Genomic DNA, 21,652 nt, shown 5'->3' with positions numbered 1-21,652 from the left:
CATAACTTAAAATAATAATAATAATAATATAACTTTTATTATTATTATTAATAATAATAATTTAATTATTATTATTATTATTAAATATAACTTTTATTATTATTATTATTATTAATAATTTAATTATTATTATTATTATTTTAAGTTATGTGGAGTCAAATCCATGCATGATTTTGGAGCCTACGGATTCGACATAATTGTCTCCTGCAGTACACGAGGCTGCCTGTTGAGTGGTGAGTAACATTATACCGACAATAATGAGCGAGGGGTTGGGAGTTATTCTCCAATCTAACACAAGAGTGTCTCCTAAATCCACCCTCAAGATGAAGACCACCTCCAAAAGCCACTAAAGAGCTCCAGCTGCATGCCCGTCCTCCAGCATCTCTCCTGTACCTTCACAGCCTCACACACAGAACACCCTGGAGAGGAAAGTGCGCGCTCTTTGCAAGGTTTTGGGCAATAATTCAAATGCTATCCTGTATATATTTGTACGAAGATCATCAAGGGGACCACAGAGACAAGAAGAGAGAAGAACTATATCATGCAACTGATAGTATGCCTCCTGATTATCCTCCACTTGAACACTGCGTCCAATGCTGACAACTGTCCTGATGCCTGTGAGTGCTCAGAGTGGAGGACTCGCACCATCTCTTGCATTGACATTGATCTGATCCCCAATTTCCCGGCAAGCACAGAGACACTGTAAGTACAATTTTATCTGTACAAGTATTTTTTCAAAGTATTTTATTTAATTTTTTTAAATAGATGTTGAATATAAAAATTGGCTCGTCAACTTTGATTTTTCCCAGCACACTTTGCTGGAAAAATCATTATAATATAATGGCTATTACCCCAAAAGTGCTCCCACATGGCACGAAGAATCTGTCAAGTAGTCACATTATCTGCCTATTTGACTATAATAGTGTTAAAAGTCAGTAATGTGATGTCAATTCTCCATTCAACAGTTTTTTTTACTTCATTCAGGATTTAAATGTGATAGAAATTGAAAGACTACACTCACAACCACAACACGGCACTGCACGAATGATATCCAACTGCAACGTAATTAACTGCTGTAAGAGATATAACAGTGGAAAAAGTAAAACAATGTTCATGACAATTATACAGTCCCCATTATAATACGTTAAACAACAACCTATGTGTCAAGAATAACCAAAAACAGGCATTTGATCACAACATGACATGATGACCAATCATTAGTCATCTACACAGACGTCAGTTTAAAAACAGGTATATTGTCTCCTTCATACAAAGTGCTAACTTTGATGCAATGACTATAGGAATCATTTGTAAAGTTTCCTTCATCTCGGTGTATTCAACGTTCTCATCCTGCGTGTCTGCGCGAGTCTTTCGAGTCTGTGTATGCTTTAAGTTGCCTACCAAAGGAGAAATGCCGTGCAAATAAATGTATGCGAGAGGTAGAAAGTGTCAGCACATGTGCACACTTCTTTGAGCGTCAGAAAGGTCACTGCATGTCTCGGTGAGAGTCAGAGAGGTGGAAAGGAAAGCAAAGACACGCTTAAAAAGCCCGCAGAGCATGACACTTGACTCATCTAGGCCTCGCGTTCAAATACAATGTTTACCTTTGGCAGCATGCTTTGCAAACTCACAGATAGTTCCTTCTGGAAAAAAATGGGGGGTGGGGGGGAGCCTTTCCAAAAAAGAGGTTATTCCTTAACCCATGCAAAGACTTAAAAGATCCAAGATCGCCAAGCCAGCCTTCAAAATGCCATTTTCATACCTCCCTCCAGGTTTGTGACCGCAAAATGTATATTTTCTTCTTTCTCAAGCAGATGGCTTTTCGAGACGCGCCTGTCATCGGTGCCATCGGACGCCTTCGCCAACATGGAAAATATCTCGCGAATGTGAGTAGCAACAGTGTTTGGTGTGATTAAGTCTCGTCAAATAAACAAACTTCAACACGGCCCCTTGAGGGCCGCTCTCCTCCACCTGTGCCCTTTTTAACTAAACCAAGCCTTGCGCTTGCTCACCCTTTTCTCCTTCCTCTCTGTCTCACACCGCACTTAAGGGATTGACTCGCTCTCTGCCGAGTATCACCTTTGGCTGCACAGCTGGAAGCATTAATGCATTCCTGGAACTCCACTCGCGCACTTTCGACAGCAGGAAGGTTGTGAATACTCATTTAACTTCAAAGGGGACTCCCTCGAGAGGAGGCTGAGGCGGGAAGTAAAATCTATTTGAGAGAGTGGCTTTCTCTTATCCTACTATTCTTATCATGCAGTGTCTTCCACCTTAAAGGGTCATGACATGAAAAAACGTCCCAAAATCTTTAATCGTTATCTAATGATATTGTCTATTTTGATTTGCTTTTTTTTTTGTAAACGTACCCGCTTTTAACACTGAGCAATTGCCTCGTTGGAAGGTTATTGAAACATTACTGTACTTGTTTCCAATTGCACATTGGCGCCGATGACTTGGTCGTGTATGTGGCACGTTACAAAATGACCAGTGAATTTGGAGGCTTAGAGACGCCGTTGGCTCGAAAACTCAGGAAACCACTGCGGTATTGGAACGGTCATGCAAATACGATCACACATACAACTGTTTATTTCTTTTAGATATATATCAGTGGATGTGACCCTGCAAAGGCTTGAGAGGAACTCATTTCACGGCCTGAGGAAAATCACCCACATGTGAGTATCTGAAATGAAGGGCACACGCTTTATAGATCCTGGTTGAGTAAGCTGTTGTATTAGCTCCCTGGCATGATAACCGATAACCGTCAGTGACGGCCTTGAAAGGGCTTCACCCCTTGCTGAGGTTTAGCTCTACATCATCGTGCCCGATTCAATAGTTGCAATATGAAACTAGATATTGGTAATTGGATGTTAATTCTGATATGTGGTCTTGCTGAGGAGAAAAAAAAAAATCAGTACCATGAGGATGTCCGCCAAGGCTGAATTGTGAACTTGCTTTGCAAATCATCTTGCTGTGCTGTAGGTGTTATCCTGCCATATCAAATTGGAGGCTGTTAGAGAAAGACATGCGCGGGAAAAAAAGTTATCAAACAGAAGAAAATGTACAGCCGCCATTATTCGGCTTCTCCTCTTACCTTCCTTCATGCTCCAAGCTCCTGGGGAGAAAAGTTGAGAGAGGTGCACTCTTGTCTCAATTAGGAGATGTGTGTGTGTGCGGCCTCCAGGTGGACCACACACCATTCGACATGACACCCTAACTCTCCACACACCGACCGGCGTACCGAGTCAACACATTTATAACACTACATTTTGGGTGTGATTTATTTCCACTCTCCAATTGGTCGATTAAATGGTTGTGTCACAGTTTGCAGCAGTAACTATAATTAACAGTGACACTTGTACGCGACATGAATTGAGGACCGTAAGTGCTCCTAAATTGCCTACTTGGGTTGTGTCGTGACTAACTGGCAGACTAATTCCAAATCACTAAAATACGGGCAGAAGCAATCATTCCATCGAGCTGAGGTTGGTATCTGGTATCTTTCCGGGGGGTGGTTATTTTATACCTCTCGGGCCTATTTGCCTCTGATTGGTGCGGTACGAGAGATAATAGCGTTTCGCTCGGGTTTCCTTCAGGGTCAGACACAAATGAATGCCCTGCTTACTTTCGGCTCCTCGAGGAGGCCAACAGCAGCTGAAGATTTGAGGTTGTACTTATAAACTGATGATTGGGGCGGGGGGGTCTTGTCTTTCGAGAAACCACAGACATACATACACAGTTCTTACTGGGAATTAGGAGGACACGGAAGATGAAAGGAAGACAAATTCCTCAACACAGAGTCGAGTTACACACAGAAAGAGAAATTGGTCCTGGCCATCAACGCAAGGTGGGATTTTCTTTTTTTCTTTTTTTTTTTTTTTTTAAAAAGACATTTGTGTATTTTTACTTCAAGACCTTGTCAGGCAGAACAAAATGGCAAAAGAGCTGAAATCAACGGAATTGAAACTACAATTTAAACCACCTTAAACCTTAAATTTGGAGAACCTTTTAAAGAATCCACAGAACAAGCTCAGTAGCGGGGGTCACTAAAATACGTCACTGGAAAGCATGACCACATCCTGCGATGTATGTCAATATTTTCATAATCTTTTGAAAAAAAAATAAAGAAATAAAAATTGCAAACCCCAGAGAAAGATCTTCAGTCAAAAGAATTCACTTGACCAAAAAAAGTACCTGAATCGGCAATGGTTTTTAATTTATGAGCTTATAAAACAGCCTACACAAATCCTGTACATCCCCCCCCCCCCACCCCTGCTTTTAGCATCAGGAAGTAAATGAGTCTGCCTGCCTGGAGCCAGGCCTTGAGCCAGAATGTGAATATGGCCAAGACACATTTGGCCTTAGACATAACACAACTGTTCTGTCCAGCCGGGGTGAACCAGCATAAACACATTAATGAAACACTTTTGGGGTTTTTTTTTTTCATTCTTACTTCTGGTTTTGGCTGTAGGCACCAAATTTCCCTTCTCTTGCCCGCTGACCTGCACCTTGTTCATTTCTTCCAGCAGCTTTTAAGGCCAAGTTCAATTCACAGTCCCTGGATCTGTGTGTCTTCCACTGGTTTTATGGCTTGCGTTCACGTGGAAACCTTCAATTTACATTGGTAACATGACAAGTGTATTGTGAAGTTCAACACAACATTGTCTCTTTGTTCAATCAGAGAAATACGGAATGCCAAGAATTTAACCTACGTTGACCCAGAAGCCTTTAAGAATCTCCCGAACCTGAAATACTTGTGAGTACTCATCGCATTTTTTTCCCCACCAAACAAATGCAATGGCTCCATTTTTTTACAAATCCTGGCTGGTGCACCAATAATGACAAAAGTAGGCCATTTTGGATAACCATGACAAGCTGTCATTTTCCTTACGACAACCACATGCACTGTCTCAATGGTTATTTTAAGGTAAAACTACAACCTACTGTTGCCTGAAGCCCAGCTCTGACATCCACATTAAAAGGGTGAATAATAACACTGTAGGTCGAATTATAGCAAGTACGTGACCATTCACTTTAAACAGTCTTTTTGGGCCTAGTAAAAGTGCAGCTACCTTGATCCAATACATGATATTTATGTGTACGGCACCTGACGTGAATTCTCTAGCTGACATCTGGGGAGGCATGGAATTTCATTTATCTTCTCTAACGGCTTTTTCCTGTCCATCAGGGGGATTCTCAATACAGGCCTTAACCACTTTCCTGACTTGAGCAGCATCCACTCAAATGACAACAATTTCATTGTGTAAGTTTTATTTTCTTTTTTTTTTTTTTTTTAAACCAATGCTGAGCTACCTACTTTTTCTCTCTCTCTGACACACACACACGCACAAACACCGTTGTGAGGATAAACAGATTGGAATATGGATGGATGGATGGTTTACAGAGCCATTGAGCATGCAACAACAAGTACCAATATTCTCTGCCCAAACAATTGTTGCTGTTTCATCCAAAGAACAATTGCAGCTTTTGTGCTGGTGTTATCCGCGTTGAAGCCGGAGGCACGGACGGCATGGCTCAGAGGCCCATCGCAGTGGCTCACTTCTTTTCCATCTGACATATTCTCAATGTGACAAGACAATTTGGAACAGATTGGCAGACAAATTAGTGACTTCCTGCTTTGGGCAACTGCTTTGGTCGATTTCCAACCGAAATTTGAGCGCGGTCAGAGCTCTCGAATGGCATTAATTGAAGTGGGCAGGGGAAAACAGCACACCAGCACTTATTATGTGGCCGTTTGCACTTGTTGTGAGTGCATGTTGTGAGTCATCAAGTGTGTGTGGTTTTCTGCCACTGAGTCATTCCTTCAATCAAGCCCCCCTACCCACTTTCATTTTCCAGCTCAAGCCTAAAAAGTGAGAAGGCATCAATCTTCCACCCTGACCGTGCCTCTGTCACTTTCCAGTGAAGAGTATATGTTCACCAATGCACTTAATGCTCTCTTTGTTTGGTTTCTCTCTTTGCAGGGAAATTGTAGATCATCCCCACATTACGGTCGTCCCGCCTAACTCCTTCTGCGGCATCACGAGTGGTTTGTTGACAGTGTGAGCTATGGGCATGACACACACAGTACGCAATGTACAGGATTGCATGCGTGAACTTAATGTTTCTTGTTGGTCTATGTTAGTAACGGTCCAGTAGTGAGTATTCCGAATTAAATGTATTTTAAAATATTTTACGTGCGTCAGATGTTTTTTTTTTTAAATAGTCCTTTCAGCCATCAATCATATTAACTACAATTTGGTGTTGACATGGCATTTTTTTTTTCGTCAGCAGTCATATCATCAATAAATACAAAGGAACCAGTTCCACTGGCACTCCTACATGCGCACGTCATGGCACTATCGCCACCATTCTTCACCGATGAGGTGGTACTGGTCCACGAGGAACTTTGATTTGAAAGTAAACTAGCCCCTCCCACAAATGTACTTCCATTTACCGTACTTTCAGTTGACCAGCATATTTGATTCCTTTTCCATGTGTCTTCCATAACAGTAAAATTGGCCAGCATGTAAATGTTCCAAATTACCCAGGATGCATGGGAACCTTCCTGTAGCTCGAATCATAACATTTATTCCAAGGGAGGTGGGGGGTGGGGGCAGCTGATCAAAAGGTTATTAGCCACTAGGCTAACAAAAACAAAAGCAACCCCAGAAAAAGAATTGCCCCATAAATGCTTGAAATCTAATTAAGTCCGTATTAAAACCCAGAGCACATTGCCTTTGACTAAGACAAAAAAAAATAATAATAATGCTAACCATCAAATAGCTTCAAGAGGTGCAGACAGGTCAGCATGAGCTCACTTGAATAACGTGTTCTAAGAATGAGCGCTGTATGAACACACAAACACACAACAGACGCTCACGGACATGCGGTCAGGCGGAGAGGAGATTGTAAATTTAATACACGGCGCTGCATTTATAGGAAATGTCGGCCTTTCAACCACAAAATTGCGCGGACAGACGAGACGTCACTGTGAACTGCACATGAAATTGCAGTGTAGGAGGTCGTGATTCAAACGACGCAGTGCTCTTCATCTTATTAGGTGAACGCATTCTTTTTTTTGTTTTGTTTTTCAGGATGCTGTATGGGAACGGCTTCAGGGAAATCCAACATCAGGCATTCAATGGGACCAAGCTGGATCAAGTGTATGTCAAAACGCCTTGAATTCAATTGACAGCGGTTACAAAAGAAACGTTTAAAACGACGGAAAATGGAGACGTGCGTTCAACTTCTCACCTCCGAGCGACTAAGTACATTTCTTCCACTTTTTTCTGACAACTTTGCTCAGCATATTCAGACCTCACAACTCGTGGGATTAAACTATTGCTGACATGCGTCGTGTGCGTTTTTTTTTTTTTTTTGCGCTGCAAACGGATCCTCTCTTCGGCACTCCAAACGGGTTTTAGCCAAGCTTTTGATTAGCCCGCTCAAGTTCTCATGGGAAAATGTGGCTCCAAATTGGGCAGCAGGAAGTCTGTATTAAGAGCTGCGTTCTTGAACTCAACTCAGAGACACTGGATTCTTTGTGGCCATTTCCAAGATCAATTAAGATCACAATCGTTGCATTTTGTTTTCAACCTCTTTGCATTTAGGAGATTTAAACATACAAATAGTCACTTAGCTCTCCTCTCCTCTGTTCGAACTCCTACACACGCTTTACGAGAGCCTAACGAAGCCTTTGGTCAGCGACCAGAGTCGGAACACGTGTGCGATGTTTGCGTTGGCGTGTCATCTGCAGTCAAGTGTCGAAAGCCGCCAGCGCAGCCCGACCAAGACAAACACAGCTCCTCGCAGCTTTATTCATCCTGATTAGATCGGAGAGATGTGTGGTGAGGGTACGATCTGTTTAAGTGGTGCTCCGCTGTGTCAATGTCTAATATTAAAGTGAGAGTGAAAAGCGTTTCATTTAAAATACTACGATGAGAAACGAGCGGGAACGAGGCCCGTGGGATTCCGATATTCCTCCGCACCATCGCTCAAAATGTGAACGACCACTTGACGATTTGTACCGTTTGTTTCCCTGCGCAGTGATCTTCACAGGAATAAGTATTTGACCAAGATGGACGAAAGAGCTTTTGACGGCGCCATCAGCGGGCCCATGCTTCTGTAAGATCCTCACACTTGACATCCTGACAATGAACATCCCGAAACAACATCTATCTCGGTCAAAGCATCCCTTCCTTCGACGATGACGTCTCAAAGGATAGAATTGCGAAGCGATGAATGCAAACAATTCATATTTTCTCCTCCGCCGTGAACCCTCAGAGACATATCCCAGACGGGGATCGCCTCGTTGCCCGCCAGCGGTATGGAGTCCCTCAGAGAGCTGAAGGCCCGCAATGCGTGGGCACTCAAGAAATTGCCACCCATCAAAACCTTCAAGCACCTCACCACGGCCAACCTCACCTACCCCAGTCACTGCTGCGGCTTCAAAAACCTCAAGAAGAAACGAGGGCGAGTTTCAGCTTTGTTTTTGTATTGGTCAAACTGACGACGGTGTATTATTATTTTATATTTTTTTGCGTAAGCCGGATGATGTATCGGGCAGCTGCACTTGCATAATGTGGATCTTGGCCGGTACTGAACCAACTCTCTTATACATTGAAGTATGTCGGACAGCGCTGCCATCATCGCTTGTGTCACCGCATGTCGTTATTGTAACACCTAGCAAAAGCCAGATTTGAAATGACTCGGAACAGGACTCCGTCCATTTTCTAAAACGTTTCAACACTGGAACCTATCCCAGCTGAGTTTTGGGTGAGAGGCGCGTGTAGCCGACCAAGAACAAGTACTCTGCCTCTCCAGTTGTGACACGTCAACAATAGAGCCGCTTTCATTATATTAGTTTTCTTTCATTATATTAGCTTTTTTTGGCTGCCTTTACGTACACAACATATATCCTGTATTACATACAGTAGCTGGCGTTCAAAAGTGTTGGAGAGGAATGACACAGTGGGTTTAAGAAAACGCGTTTCCGCTGGTGCTTTAGACAGTGAGATGGAAGTACATTAAGCACTTGACATTGCACAACCACTAATTTCTCAATAGTGTTTTTTTTGGGGTTTTTTTCATTGCGTTTTTCAGATTTTGGGAGTACATCTTCTGCAACATGACGGCGTTCAGTGAGCAGCATCGTAAGCGTTCTGTGGCGCCGACCCTCGAAGGCGTGGTCAAAGACATCCCGGAGGAACCCTACGAGAGCGATTACGCAGGCGGCTTCCACGGCAGCTTGTACTACCACGCCTATTTTGGTGGCCATCCGGATGAGGACGTGGGCTTTGGCGAGACCCTCATGAACCCTCAGGAGGACCAGAGCGAAAGCTTTGATAATCGCCACGATTACGTGGTGTTGTGCGACGAGGGGGAGGAGGTGCTGTGCGCGCCCGTGCCCGATGAGTTCAACCCGTGCGAGGACATCATGGGCTTTGCTTTCCTACGGGCGTCCGTGTGGTTTGTGAGCCTACTGGCTGTTCTGGGCAATGCGGCGGTTCTCCTGGTGCTGCTCACCAGCCACTACAAGCTCTCCGTGTCACGTTTCCTCATGTGCCACCTGGCCTTCGCCGATCTCTGCATGGGGATTTACTTGCTGCTCATCGCCTCGGTGGACCTCCACACGCGGGCAGAGTACTTCAACCACGCCATCGACTGGCAGACGGGTCCCGGCTGCGCTCTGGCCGGGTTCTTCACCGTGTTTGCCAGCGAGCTGTCCGTCTACACGTTGACCGTGATCACGCTGGAAAGGTGGTACGCCATCACGTTTGCCATGCGACTGGATCGAAAGCTGCATCTTCACCACGCGGCGGCGGTGATGCTGGGGGGCTGGATCTTCTGCCTCCTGCTGGCGCTGCTGCCACTCGTGGGGGTGAGCAGCTACCAGAAGGTCAGCATCTGTCTCCCCATGGACATCCAAACCACCGAGGCTCTGGTCTACGTCATCTCCGTGCTGGTCCTCAACGTCATGGCCTTTCTTGTGATCTGCGCTTGCTACATCAAGATTTACTGCACGGTGCACAATCCGCAATACCGCTCTGGATCGAAGGACACCAACATAGCGAAGCGCATGGCCGTCCTGATCTTTACCGACTTTCTCTGCATGGCACCGATTTCCTTTTACGCCATGTCGGCCGTATTGGACCAGCCGCTCATCACGGTCTCCAACTCCAAGATCTTGTTGGTGCTCTTCTATCCACTCAACTCCTGCGCCAACCCCTTCCTTTATGCCATTTTCACCAAAGCCTTCAGAGGGGATGTGTTTATCCTCCTCAGTAAAATCGGTCTGTGCCAGCGGCAGGCTCAACTGTTCAGAGGTCAGACAGTTTCCTCTAAAGGCAGCAGCGGGGCATCCCAAATCCGAAAAGACAAGGACAAGTTCAGAAAAGGAAGAAGTCCGGGCCAGAAAAACGCAACTATTCACCTGAAGAATTGCTCTGCGTGTTCATACCATCCGGTGACCGGCCTGCGGGCCAACCTTGAGGAGAACCAGAACCTGGAGACGTGAGCTAAACACCAGCCGCAGCCCTCGGAGGAAGAGACGTCGAGGCCTTGAAGTCCTTGCCGGCAGATCTGTTTGAATATTTAACAGAATGCTCCAGCGGGCTTCCATTCCAACTTCAGCTGTTTTCACAATTTCAGCTGGGAGGATTTTTATGGTTCCAGTTGGTGGGGAATATCAAGTGTCACTGAAATATGACTTTGACCTCATCTCTTCAACGGTGAGGCCTTGTTATTGAGGCACAGTGTGGCAGGCGTTTGGCACGAGGAGAGATTTGACTCCTGCTTGCATACCGATTTTGGAAATGAAAATTGAGCACATAAAGTAAGACTTCAACATTCAAACGATCTGCACTCATTGCATTTCCCTCCACCGCAATGACCATAACGTTGAGTGGCGATGTCTGTCGCAGTCGCACTATTCATGGTTTATTGTGTGTGTCAAATCGTTACAACAAACAAGTTTCATGATTTTATTCGGAGTATTCTCATGGAATCTAAATTTTTGGATTGCTTCACAACATTCCCCTTGAAAAATGACTTGCTTCTTTTTAAAACTGCTAGTTTGTTCTGATCATTTTCTCATGCAATGATGACTTCCTCTTGTAAAACATTTTTGAAGATATACTGTACTTTCCGACATTATGCTAGTAAAAAAAAAAATGTATTCCTTTAATATTCCCCGTCATGAATTGAATCTTCACAATTATTGATCTCAGTGTCACGCCTTCCAGTTTTATGAAACTGTATGAATTTAATCCAATACATCAGGATTCATCACCGATACCGCAATTTTTGATCCATTTATCCACTTTCTACACTGCTTATGCCGACAGGGAGCTGTAGCCTATCCTGGCTAACGTTTTTTTTGGAGGGGGGGTTCAAACATGAGTGTCATTGCTCTCAGCATTTCTTCCTCGTCATGTATCACGACTTGAAAACTTTGCAGAGGTGGCGCTTCATCTCGCAAAAGAATGTGATCCAGTTACAAAAACAAAACACGAGGGCATAGTTTGGTTGCTCGCAATCGACTAGTAATTGCATACAGGTATGATAACTACAAATATCTTCTGTCAGCGCCTCTCCTTTGGAATGCAAGGGTTGTTTTTCCAGCGAGTGCGATGGCGATACAGTATTTTTCCACCGTCTTACGGAAACAAGTGACTGAAACGATCAGCACAAATCGATTTGCTTTTACTGAGCACGCTCAAAGCAAACACACGTGCGCACAATGTGATAGTGAGTTACTGCAACGTTGCCAGACAGTAGCACATCTGGTTAGCATTTCATTTGCAAGCCGGCATTTCTTTTCAGCTTTCCCAGAAAGGTAAATCAATCCAGATATTTATGAAATTTCAATGATTCACAAAGATATTGACCAGTGAATCTCACAGTGTGAGTTCGTTTTGCTGCAAGTGTTGTGCACACCTTTAGAGTAACTTGGCACTGGTTAGGAGGCAAAACTCTGCCATGGCTGAGCATCCATCCATCAATTTTCAATCGCTTGTCTTCATTCGGATCGCGGGTGAGCTGGAGTCTATCCCAGTTGATTTTGGGCAAGAGTTGCGGAACACCAGTCAATGGCAGGGCACATGCAGACAACCGTTGACACTCACATCCACACCTAATAAAAGGGGAGTGTTATGTAAGCGCAGGGAGAACATCCAAACTGCGCAGAGAAAGAGCCTGCACGACGGGGATACAAACTCAGGCGACCTCTCGACAGTGAGGCAGAGGTGCTGCCCAATTGTTAGCTAAATGGTCGGAAAAAACGTGACTCCGTCGGTGGCTGCAGTCATACGCGCTGCTGGTGGCCATTGCCCCGCTTGACCACCATGCCAGCAGACTGTAACAAAACATTGTGAACAATTCCTCGAACCTCATCAAAAGGTAAAGGCACCATCGCCAAGGGGTGAGCCTTGCATGTGTGTGGATGTGTTATCCAGATTTTAACCTCAGCAAAGCTCAGGAGGTTCTTCGTTGGTTAATGATGGAAATCAATTGCATGTTTTGGGGTTTCTTTTTTTTTTTTTAACGTAATCCTGCGAACAAACCAGACTCAAATACCCTCCTAATAATAACTGGATTTATTTTCACTTTGACTTCCTCTCGTCTGCCTCTCTGATTTTCTAAGTATACCCGAGACTCTCCTTCAAATGATTGGATCAGAACTGGACTATGTTGCTCCTCTGACACCGAGATTATGTTGCTGCAGAGAGAAATTGGAGTGCTTTCAAACCAATCAGCATTTGGGAGATTTACTCTGGGCCTTGATGGCTCAAAAAGCGGTTGTGATTTTTAACTAGCCATCAAGCTCTTGTTCCTGGGAACATAAAATCCCCCCGTATTTATGACGTCATTGCCTGCACTACTCCACGGGCCAGTAGGCATGGACGGCACTCTTGCGGGGTCAAGTTGCCGCCTTTTGCATCGAAACCTCTCAAAAGTGGAAGAGCTGCTCCAGCAAACCACAAAGTGGATATCAGTCAAAGCCTTTGGATGACGAGGAGGAAAGCTTTTTTTTTTTTTTTTTTTTTTATCTACTGTTATGCCTGGCGGTCAAAAAGTTTATATATGGAGCTCTGTTCATAAAGTGAGGCCCGACCAGACCGGCCAGGTGAGACTGCGGTGAGCCAGGTAAGCATAAAGAAAAACAAAAAATGGATATCAATGAGGCCTCTTTCTAAGACCAGCCGTTCAGACTCTTACGCGGCCACAACACAAGGACCCACTTCATCACAAGCATTCTTCAGACATTCTTCCCTTAGCAGGCCTGAATAAAAAGCCTTTGTGATACAAGCCATGATACAGTGGAGAAGTGACAGCCAACCTCAAGCCATATTCAAAAGCAAGGACTGTAGTTCCCGATTCAGCTGTCATCCCAGACAGCAGCACACCTTCAGGCAATGATTACCCACAAGGAAACACGCAAGGGATTTATGGGTTGGGAATTAGGAGGAAACATTTCAATTGCATGCAAAAGATGCTGAGATAGATTTCAACCGATTGTGTGTGGAATTCCATTCGGAATATAAATGGGTCCAGCCTTTTAGAAAACTTTCACTAGTACTACGGTATACTAACATAAATACTGGCAAAAACATGGGCTACTAAGATTAGTCTACGCGCGCACCTCAAAATGTAATTTTGAAACATGTTCACACTCAAAAGTACAGGTTTCTGTGTTTGCTTCCAAATGTCATTTATAAAATGTTTTATTGAACAATACATTTGAACAGCTATTCGAAGTCACAACAGAGCAAAGGTGAGAACATTTCTCAAGACACCCTTTTTGGGGAAGTACACGAAAAGCAGGAGTACAAATCAAAAAGGCACACTCAACATTGAAGTACAGTATGTGGGAACGGCCATGACTCGCCATAATCCACATCGAGCTACTGAATAAAATCTATTACTTGAATTTCCGCCACAAACTTTTGTTTGACTGCTTTAATGCCGACAGACATCAAGGTTGCTCACATGAACATAAAGAACATTGTCTTGCTCCTTTTTAAGGTTGATGTGTATTCACAATATAAATGCAGGGAGCCCACGAACCAGCCATTTGACTCACAAGCCCCCCCCTCAAAAAAAAAAAAAACACCAAAAAAAAAAAAACACGTATTTTATCAAATTTCCGCAACAGCTCACTAAAAACATTTTTTTGATAAACTCCCCTCGTTCCTCACCAAATTTGAACTCCTCAGATGAAAACATGCCGGCTTAAAAGTCAAAAGACGAAAGCACAAAAGGACATCCAAGACTGGGAACAATGTTACACAAGCTTTGTTCAGCCAACAGAAAAAAAAGGAACACTTATTTGATTGTAAGAGCACAGTTTGGTGCAGATCAGGAAAAAAAAAGAAGCTTCTACTTTCATGAAATAAATAGAAAACCGCGTCACTGATGAGCTAAAGGTGACAGACTGCGTTTTGGGAGGTTTAAGCGGTGCTCGGTGATGCGATTGACAAACGCGCGCACATACAGTCGTGCTCGCCTGCTTTAAGCATACACGCGCTTATCAATAAACTGAAGGCTGCAGAGAATTCAATTTAAGAAACAGGGCAGATGCAAATACTCCAGCCATGGCTCTGCTTCGATTTTACTTCATGGAATGACGCTACACACACACAAAAAAAAAAAAGGGCCAAAAACAAAAATATTTGGAATTATAACTTGTTAGATTTAAAATAATGTCTTTTTACAGCTATAAATTATTTAACTTTTAAGTTATTTTACCTTCTTTGTTATAACCCTTCAATTTAAAAGAAACTTTAAAACAATTACCAGGCGACGCTCTTAACTCCGAGTACCTTTTTCAGAAACAGGCCTTGGGACTGAAATTCCAGGGATGGCTAGAAAGAAAAGTGAGGCCAGAAGTTAATTCTGGCAGATGTGAAGGCAACAATCTTAAATTTGGACTTAAGTGCTGACGAGCATAAGCAGCCGATCAACTCGCAGCGCATCGACACACTTTCAACGTCAGCACACTCTGGTCCTCCGACACCTGCATCATGTGAAATGTGTGGGGATTCACTCGTGGAAAAATGGAAAAGGCTGAGAAACAAAAAGGAGGGCAAACGTTCCCTTTCGCTGTCGGTTTCTCATCCCGCGGGGCTCGCTTGCCGAGTGCGACCAGTGACATCCGGCTTGTAGTCAAGGATCTTGCGTTCCTTTTTCGGATTCTTCACAACTCTACACGCTTCCTGCAATCAAATCCAGTCACGGGATATGGAAGGATATTGATATTGTCCATAAAGTGGATAGGAGGAGTAACAGAGTTCCTGCTCCTGTCGCTCGGCCTTGTCTTCCGGCCTTCACCATTCGGCATCCCCGATGGCTTTGGAGAAAACGTAATCCCTCCCGTTCAAATTCATGATCCCGTCCTTCAGATGAAATTTCCATTTGTTCTTACTTCTGTGAATCTGCAAAGTAAGTCGGGAGAGGCTGATGAGTGTCGAGAGCGCGAGGGGGACGTCGTTGGGGTTTACCGGGTGTCACATAAAAGGTGACTGGAGGAGCTGCCCTGTTCCCCATCTGCCGACCAATTGCCAGCCAGTTAATAAAAACAATTTGGTGCCATGATTGTGGGATTTAAAAAAAAAAAAAAAGCAAAACCTTGCGTAGTAGTTGAAGCAATACAGCAACACAGTAGCACGCAGCTCAGGAGCTTGATCACAAAGCCTTCGAGCTTTAATCAATGCCGTGTTCAGGGTCGTCATTCCCTGCCAAATTGCCCCGTGGATTTAACCAAGTGGATTTGGATTTTATTGATGTACTTATTAAGAGTAATGGCACAACACTGAACCTCAAGCCAAGCAGGGATGCAGCGGCGAAAACGCACTGAATGTTAATGTTTGACAAAAAGGGGTGTGGCCACCTTCCTTTGAACCTTATATCTTGCAAGTATTGTTGGAAAGGGAATTCAAGAAAGATTCCAGATCTGCAATCAAGTTTTTTGTTGCCTGTTTTAGTACCTCTACCTTTTGACCTATAAATTAACCTTGAAATTGACCTTGCAGATTACATGACCTGGACACTTTTCATGAAATGTATTCTCTCACGTTCTGTAAAACGTAGAAAAGTTTCAGAGATATATTTTTGAGGGGTTTGCATTCACTTCAAATCATACTCCACAACACTTACCTCCATAAGATGTGACAGACTATTGCGGCCGGCAGTGCAAATTATTTGACATTCGCATGCCGGCTACTCTAACCCCCGATGACTCACCTTGTCATACTGGCACACAACTACATTCTCCGTGTCAAACAGCTCATGGTCCTCGGCATCACTGACATCATCACTGCTGTTCAGTGGCTCCTAAAAAGGAGAAAAAAAAGATACATAAATAAACATGAACAACTAGCAGTGGACCGCCACACCACAAGCGACTCAAAAGGCAACAGGGACGACGCCGCTCACCTCCTCCACTTGCCCATCCTCTCCCCCGTCCTTGTCTTTCTCCTCTTCCAGATCCTCGTCATACTCCTCTTCATCATCCTCGTCTTCATCTGACGAGGTGTCTCCGGCGCCGTCCACCTGTAGCATCATGGGAGGCTGAGGCTGACCCGGGGCCGCCTGCTGAGCCTGTGCCTGCACCTGGGCCTGTGGCACCGCTGCACCCTGGGCCTGCTGGACTTGCTGCACCTGTGCCGCTTGACCCGGCTGAGGCGCCATCGCGGCTGCCTGCGTCACCTGACAAGACAGGAAAACGAGATGAGCATTTGGTATTTGGTGCATTAAAAGACAAGCCTTTGAAATCCACCAAGCCATGAGATGGCATATGGAAGAACCCACACTGCTTGCATGCTGACCTGTGTGTTGCCTTGGACTTTATTTCCTGGAGCTAAGACGAGCTGTGGCTGCTGGATGATGACTCCTGTTTGCTGAGGAAGGCCTCCTTGTAGAGGAGCCAAAACCTGCAACCCAACAAGTCAGAGCAATCAAGTCAATCCAAGAATTTAGTTGCACACGCAGAGAAATAGCACAAGAACTCCGGCACATCAAGTAGGGAGTCTTTCCAAAAGGGTTGGCGATACATTTGATGTAGCCACTAGCAAAGCTGCTTCAATGAGGATAAATGAGCCACGAGTGTGAGATATGTACCTGCTGTATGACCGGAGCCTGCACTGAGCCAGGTTGCATCTGCTGCTGCAGAAGGATGGGCTGCGGTGGCTGCTGGATGATGTACTGAGCCCCGTTGGGTGCGCGCAAAACTTGCACAAACTGACCTGAGGAACCGCAACGCCGCCAGGCGGTCGTAGGATTCATGATGCAGTCCGCAGTTTAGTAGCGCTCTACGGGGACTTTTTAGCGCATGAAAAGGTGACGTGGGGCACTTACCTGAACTGGTGATGAGCTGTGGGTACGGTGTAACCCCAGTCGGCAGAGCAAGAGCAGCTTGTGTGGCTGCCGCACTCTATCAGACGAATACAGCATGCACATATGACAGTTAGAAGCAGCCCCACAAATCACATTTTGACAAACTAATATGTTAGCTGAGCAGGATCGATTCTCATCTCCAATTCGCGGGCAGAATACGAAAAAGAACACAACAAAGCATCTTGTCACTCTTCAATTGTGTGCATTTACCAGCGCTAAAACGTGAAAAACAACAAGCGCATAGATGCATACCACTCCCTTAGTAACGAGTGAGCAAACGAGTTTAGTTGTCTGGCACGGTGAGGTAAAGAGGGCACAGGGTAGGGTGTGAAATTTTGTTCTGAGCAGACACACAATCCATTGCAGCACTGGCATCTGGTATGTTCACTTGTGCGTTCACTACTTGCCATCCCCGTTGTCGTCATATGCTGTAGAATCTTGGAATCTGGTACAATGACTTGCTGCTGGGGAGCTGCAGAGAAAAGCGCACCATCATCCGATACAGTACAGAAGATTTTCACAAGAGTTTCAAATAGTTGAGAACCCAAATAATTTTATCTATCAGACTCATTCGGTCACGCCGCATGTATTCCGCTTTGTCATCTAAGGAAATAACGTCGTCTGAATTCTTTTGAACCAACCTTGTTGCTGCTGGGGAGGCAGGATGGCTTGCTGGGCCTGTACCGGCTGTGTCACCTGCTGACCTTGTTGAATTTGCTGCTGCGATGGTTGCTGCTGTTGCTGTTGCTGCTGGTGCACGGCCTGCAGGGCTGCCTGTTCCTCAGTATGGAAGCCATCCACTGCCTTGGATTGCAACAGTTTGCTCTCCCAGAGCTGGAAAAAGTAATTATTTGAAGAAACCACCCAATGTGTCAAATTTTGAGTTGGATACTCGACTTATAAAATCACTAAAACTGTGACTGTCTTCCCTTTTTTTTTTAACTCTTGAATATACTTTTGGGTAAATTCCTCCGTTGTTCAAGCATGTTGCAATAATACTATTACCGTTTTCAGCTCCAGAAGGACTTGTTCATCCACGCCCTCATCCAGGAATAACTCTCGCACCTCACTGATGACATCCTCAATCACAGTCTTGTACAGTTTAGGCTGGAAGGAAGCAAAACAAAAATCACACACTCATCGACCTCACCATTATACTCTATCACAGCCACTGAAAGAGCTGTGTTTAGAATTTTCAGTGAGCAGAACTGGGAATGAGGAGGATTTTTGGGTGGAGCCAGTCAGATTCAATACATATGCACCAACTGAAGTACATTGTCAAATCTGATTTTCTGACTTCATTCAACAAAGCAATGTAAGAAAAGCAAAATGGCATAAATTCTCAGCTACAATTAAAATTGGGCTCCAAACCAAATGTAAAGATCCAAATTAACTCAAAATGTGACGTACTTTAGCTGTAGTTTTCAGTTGTAAAGAACAATATTCTGAACACTGTCATTGTTACACCTCGGTGACCTTGCCCAATAAGAATAAAGAACTATTGATTGAATAGTTTTATGTGTTAATTACAAAAAGTTCTGAATATTTTGCTTTATGTGAAATTTCAGGATGAACATAAAATGTTCATAACAAGTCCCTTTACAGGTGAACTTCATTTACCTTTCTGTCAACTTCGGAATGCACATGTCCAACCGTGTACTGTTTTAACACTTTTAAAAATAACCTTTATTAGTGCACCTATTGTGAAATTACATTTTGTCTCCCCTTCCAATATCTGTACAACCTGCCGTTTTCCATAAACTGCTGAAGCATTGAACAGTTGAACAAATTACAAGGTCAGATCAAAGCATTTTCGGTTCGTTCGAAAATATCGCCTGTAATTTAAAAAAAACAAACTAAATCTACAAAGAATGTGATTTTACAGTGTATTAGGTTGACGAGTATACACTTTGTGGCGAGTTCTAACCACACAACCAAATCGCTTGTCAGCTTTAACTAACTGAACACGCCCAACGTCTCCGTAGCACGTTCATTCAAAATACAAAGTGATTTGCACACAGGCATTGTGAACAAAAGCTGTAGAATGGCCGCGTTCCGTTTGTGAAAACAGATTCGAGTGCCACCGAGGCGATGTGAAAAACGAGAACGTCCACAGTGCCGACGTCGTCGGAACTCTCCTCGCCTTCCCCTCGGCCCGGGCTGCTCCTCCACTATTTAAAGCAGTCTGCTGGTGTTTATAAGCTTAGTCGGTGACGTAACGTCGAGTAGCACCTTCCCATCCCGGCCAGTCTATATAGAGAGCCAATATGGCGGTATAAAACCGGGCAGCAGCGAGGGAGGAGGGACAGAAGCAGAGAACGTGAGCAAAGACGTGGAAGCCATTTTACGGAGCAGCTTGATAGCCTCGCAAAGTCCTCGTTTTATAGCGTGTCGTCGCTCGACGAACGTTTAGGTGGTCATTTTGGACAAAGCGGGGTAGAATTATCGATGGGAGCTGGAATATTTGCGTTTGAAATAAGTGGAAGTGTTTCTTTTTCTTCTTTGCCTTCAAGTCGTGGAATGGTGGACAAATATGATGCGGCACAAGGGAACGTTGCACTCGCGACTTTCGACTACCTTATTTCATCACAAAGAAACAACACTGGTTCGCGGTGTTTTATGCAAGGTGCTTTGCGTACATTTAAGGTCTTAAAATGTTAACTCGGCCCTTTCCCTTTGTCGCTGCTTATTACCCCGTGTTGACGAATAATTGCACTCGACTACACAAAACGCCATAAACGAAGACGATGTGGGTGATTTCTCTTTCCATTAAGTCGATCATCGAGCATTAAAAATGCCAACGGGTGAGATAGAAGCTGGCAACATAACAAGAGCCAAACAATTCACAACTCGTCAAATACGACTCGAGTTTTGAGTCATTACCATCGTTTGTGGCAACACATTTTCTAACATATTTACCATTAAAAAGATTGGGAATAAGGCTACACTTCAAACAATCCAATTGATTGAACCTAGTTTGATTTGTCCATATGCTGGAGTGTGTGGAAATGCTAAATTAATGTGATTCGATTAAAAAACGTGTTCAGTTTTCCATTAACTTTACCCCCATTTTCCCCGTTGACAATCCTTGAGATTGATCCTTACCACTGGGTTCGAGTTAGCCGAGCTCGCCATTATACGCGCAGTCTAAAAACCACACGGAAATGGGCGAGAAATAAAGAGCCAAAAATGAGCAAAAAACTTAAAACAACTGGGAACGGTATTCTAAAACAGCCGGCATCACTTTTGTAAATAAAACAGTTTTGGCGGTCTTATTTACAATCCCGGGCTGCGAATCCCCAGCCGTCCACCGTCCGACGTTGTTCTGCTTTATATACTGAGCGAAGGAGCTGCGAGTGCGCGAGACATAGGGCAGGGTCAAGCTGCCAATATCGCGAGATTTCAATCGGAAGCGACACGCCAGTAAAAGGACATGCTGGGAAATGTAGTTTAATTATGCGTTCTCGTTGCCATAGTTCCACTTAACTAATTTGGCACCTCAGCTCCACATGATAAAGTATGTGTAAACATATTTTTTGCGTACATTTTGAGTGCATGTATAAAAGACACTATCCTTAGTCAGCAACAATCATTTAAATACACGTTTTCGTCCCTCTTTGATGTTCAAACTTTGCAACATGTTACAATACACTTTTGAGGGATTAAATATCTGCTTTGTTATTATTGAACACGTAAGCCTACTACACCACCGTAATGTTAGTCATGGCTGTGGAACTTGGACAGCGAAGTTATTGATTTATTTATTCATTTATTTATTTGGGCAGGACCATAGTGTGAAAGGTTTGAGACCACTGACTTAAACTACAAATATAAATACATATGCGTAACAGTGTACATGTACACTGATACTGCATACACATATTCCCTGCACTTGCGTGCAGATTCAAAGTTACATCGCTAAAGCAGGAACAACTCCGTCGTAAACCGAGGAGCGGAGTTTAGTGTCTCGTGTGGTGACACAAGACTACCACAAGAGGTTGCTCGCACACCATATCGCGTATTTCACGCGTGCTCTCAGCACGCGGTCTTTATGAGCGCTCAAAACGCACAATCCCCAATCCAATCACTTTAGAATGTAACTATGTTCCCACACACACAACCAGCGAGGTGTGAGCCTTGTCCTCTGCATTTAATCAAATATGCACTTGTCCTGATCACCGATCTGCTCTCTCCCGTAACGATGAAGCTTTGCAATAAATGAGAACCGACGAGAGTGCAGCTCTGCTTCCGTCTC

General features: G+C 44.2%; 2 protein-coding genes across 2 annotated transcripts; one reads left to right on the top strand and one right to left on the bottom strand.

Moving 5' to 3' along the window:
- The first annotated feature begins 188 nt into the window (after positions 1 to 188).
- tshr (thyroid stimulating hormone receptor) lies at positions 189 to 11,165 on the top strand. Its single transcript, XM_019858035.1, has 10 exons — positions 189 to 702; positions 1,815 to 1,886; positions 2,601 to 2,675; positions 4,682 to 4,756; positions 5,189 to 5,263; positions 5,985 to 6,062; positions 7,098 to 7,166; positions 8,050 to 8,127; positions 8,287 to 8,475; positions 9,106 to 11,165. Exons 1-10 carry the CDS (start codon positions 542 to 544, stop codon positions 10,517 to 10,519), a joined length of 2,286 nt encoding a protein of 761 aa, XP_019713594.1. The 5' UTR covers positions 189 to 541; the 3' UTR covers positions 10,520 to 11,165.
- A 2,544-nt stretch (positions 11,166 to 13,709) lies between these two features.
- gtf2a1 (general transcription factor IIA, 1) lies at positions 13,710 to 20,745 on the bottom strand. The gene is made up of 10 exons (XM_019858041.1): positions 20,503 to 20,745; positions 18,403 to 18,504; positions 18,039 to 18,231; positions 17,805 to 17,869; positions 17,359 to 17,434; positions 17,122 to 17,246; positions 16,830 to 16,934; positions 16,438 to 16,710; positions 16,246 to 16,335; positions 13,710 to 15,437 (listed from the first exon to the last, which is right to left on the bottom strand). The coding sequence occupies exons 1-10, from the start codon at positions 20,530 to 20,532 to the stop codon at positions 15,330 to 15,332; spliced, it is 1,167 nt and encodes a 388-aa protein (XP_019713600.1). The 5' UTR covers positions 20,533 to 20,745; the 3' UTR covers positions 13,710 to 15,329.
- Between the last annotated feature and the right edge of the window lie 907 nt (positions 20,746 to 21,652).

This window comes from Hippocampus comes, unplaced genomic scaffold, assembly GCF_001891065.2.
Source record: "Hippocampus comes isolate QL1 unplaced genomic scaffold, H_comes_QL1_v1.1 scaffold339, whole genome shotgun sequence".
Taxonomy (NCBI): domain Eukaryota; kingdom Metazoa; phylum Chordata; class Actinopteri; order Syngnathiformes; family Syngnathidae; genus Hippocampus; species Hippocampus comes.
This window is presented reverse-complemented; position numbering and strand designations above follow the sequence as displayed.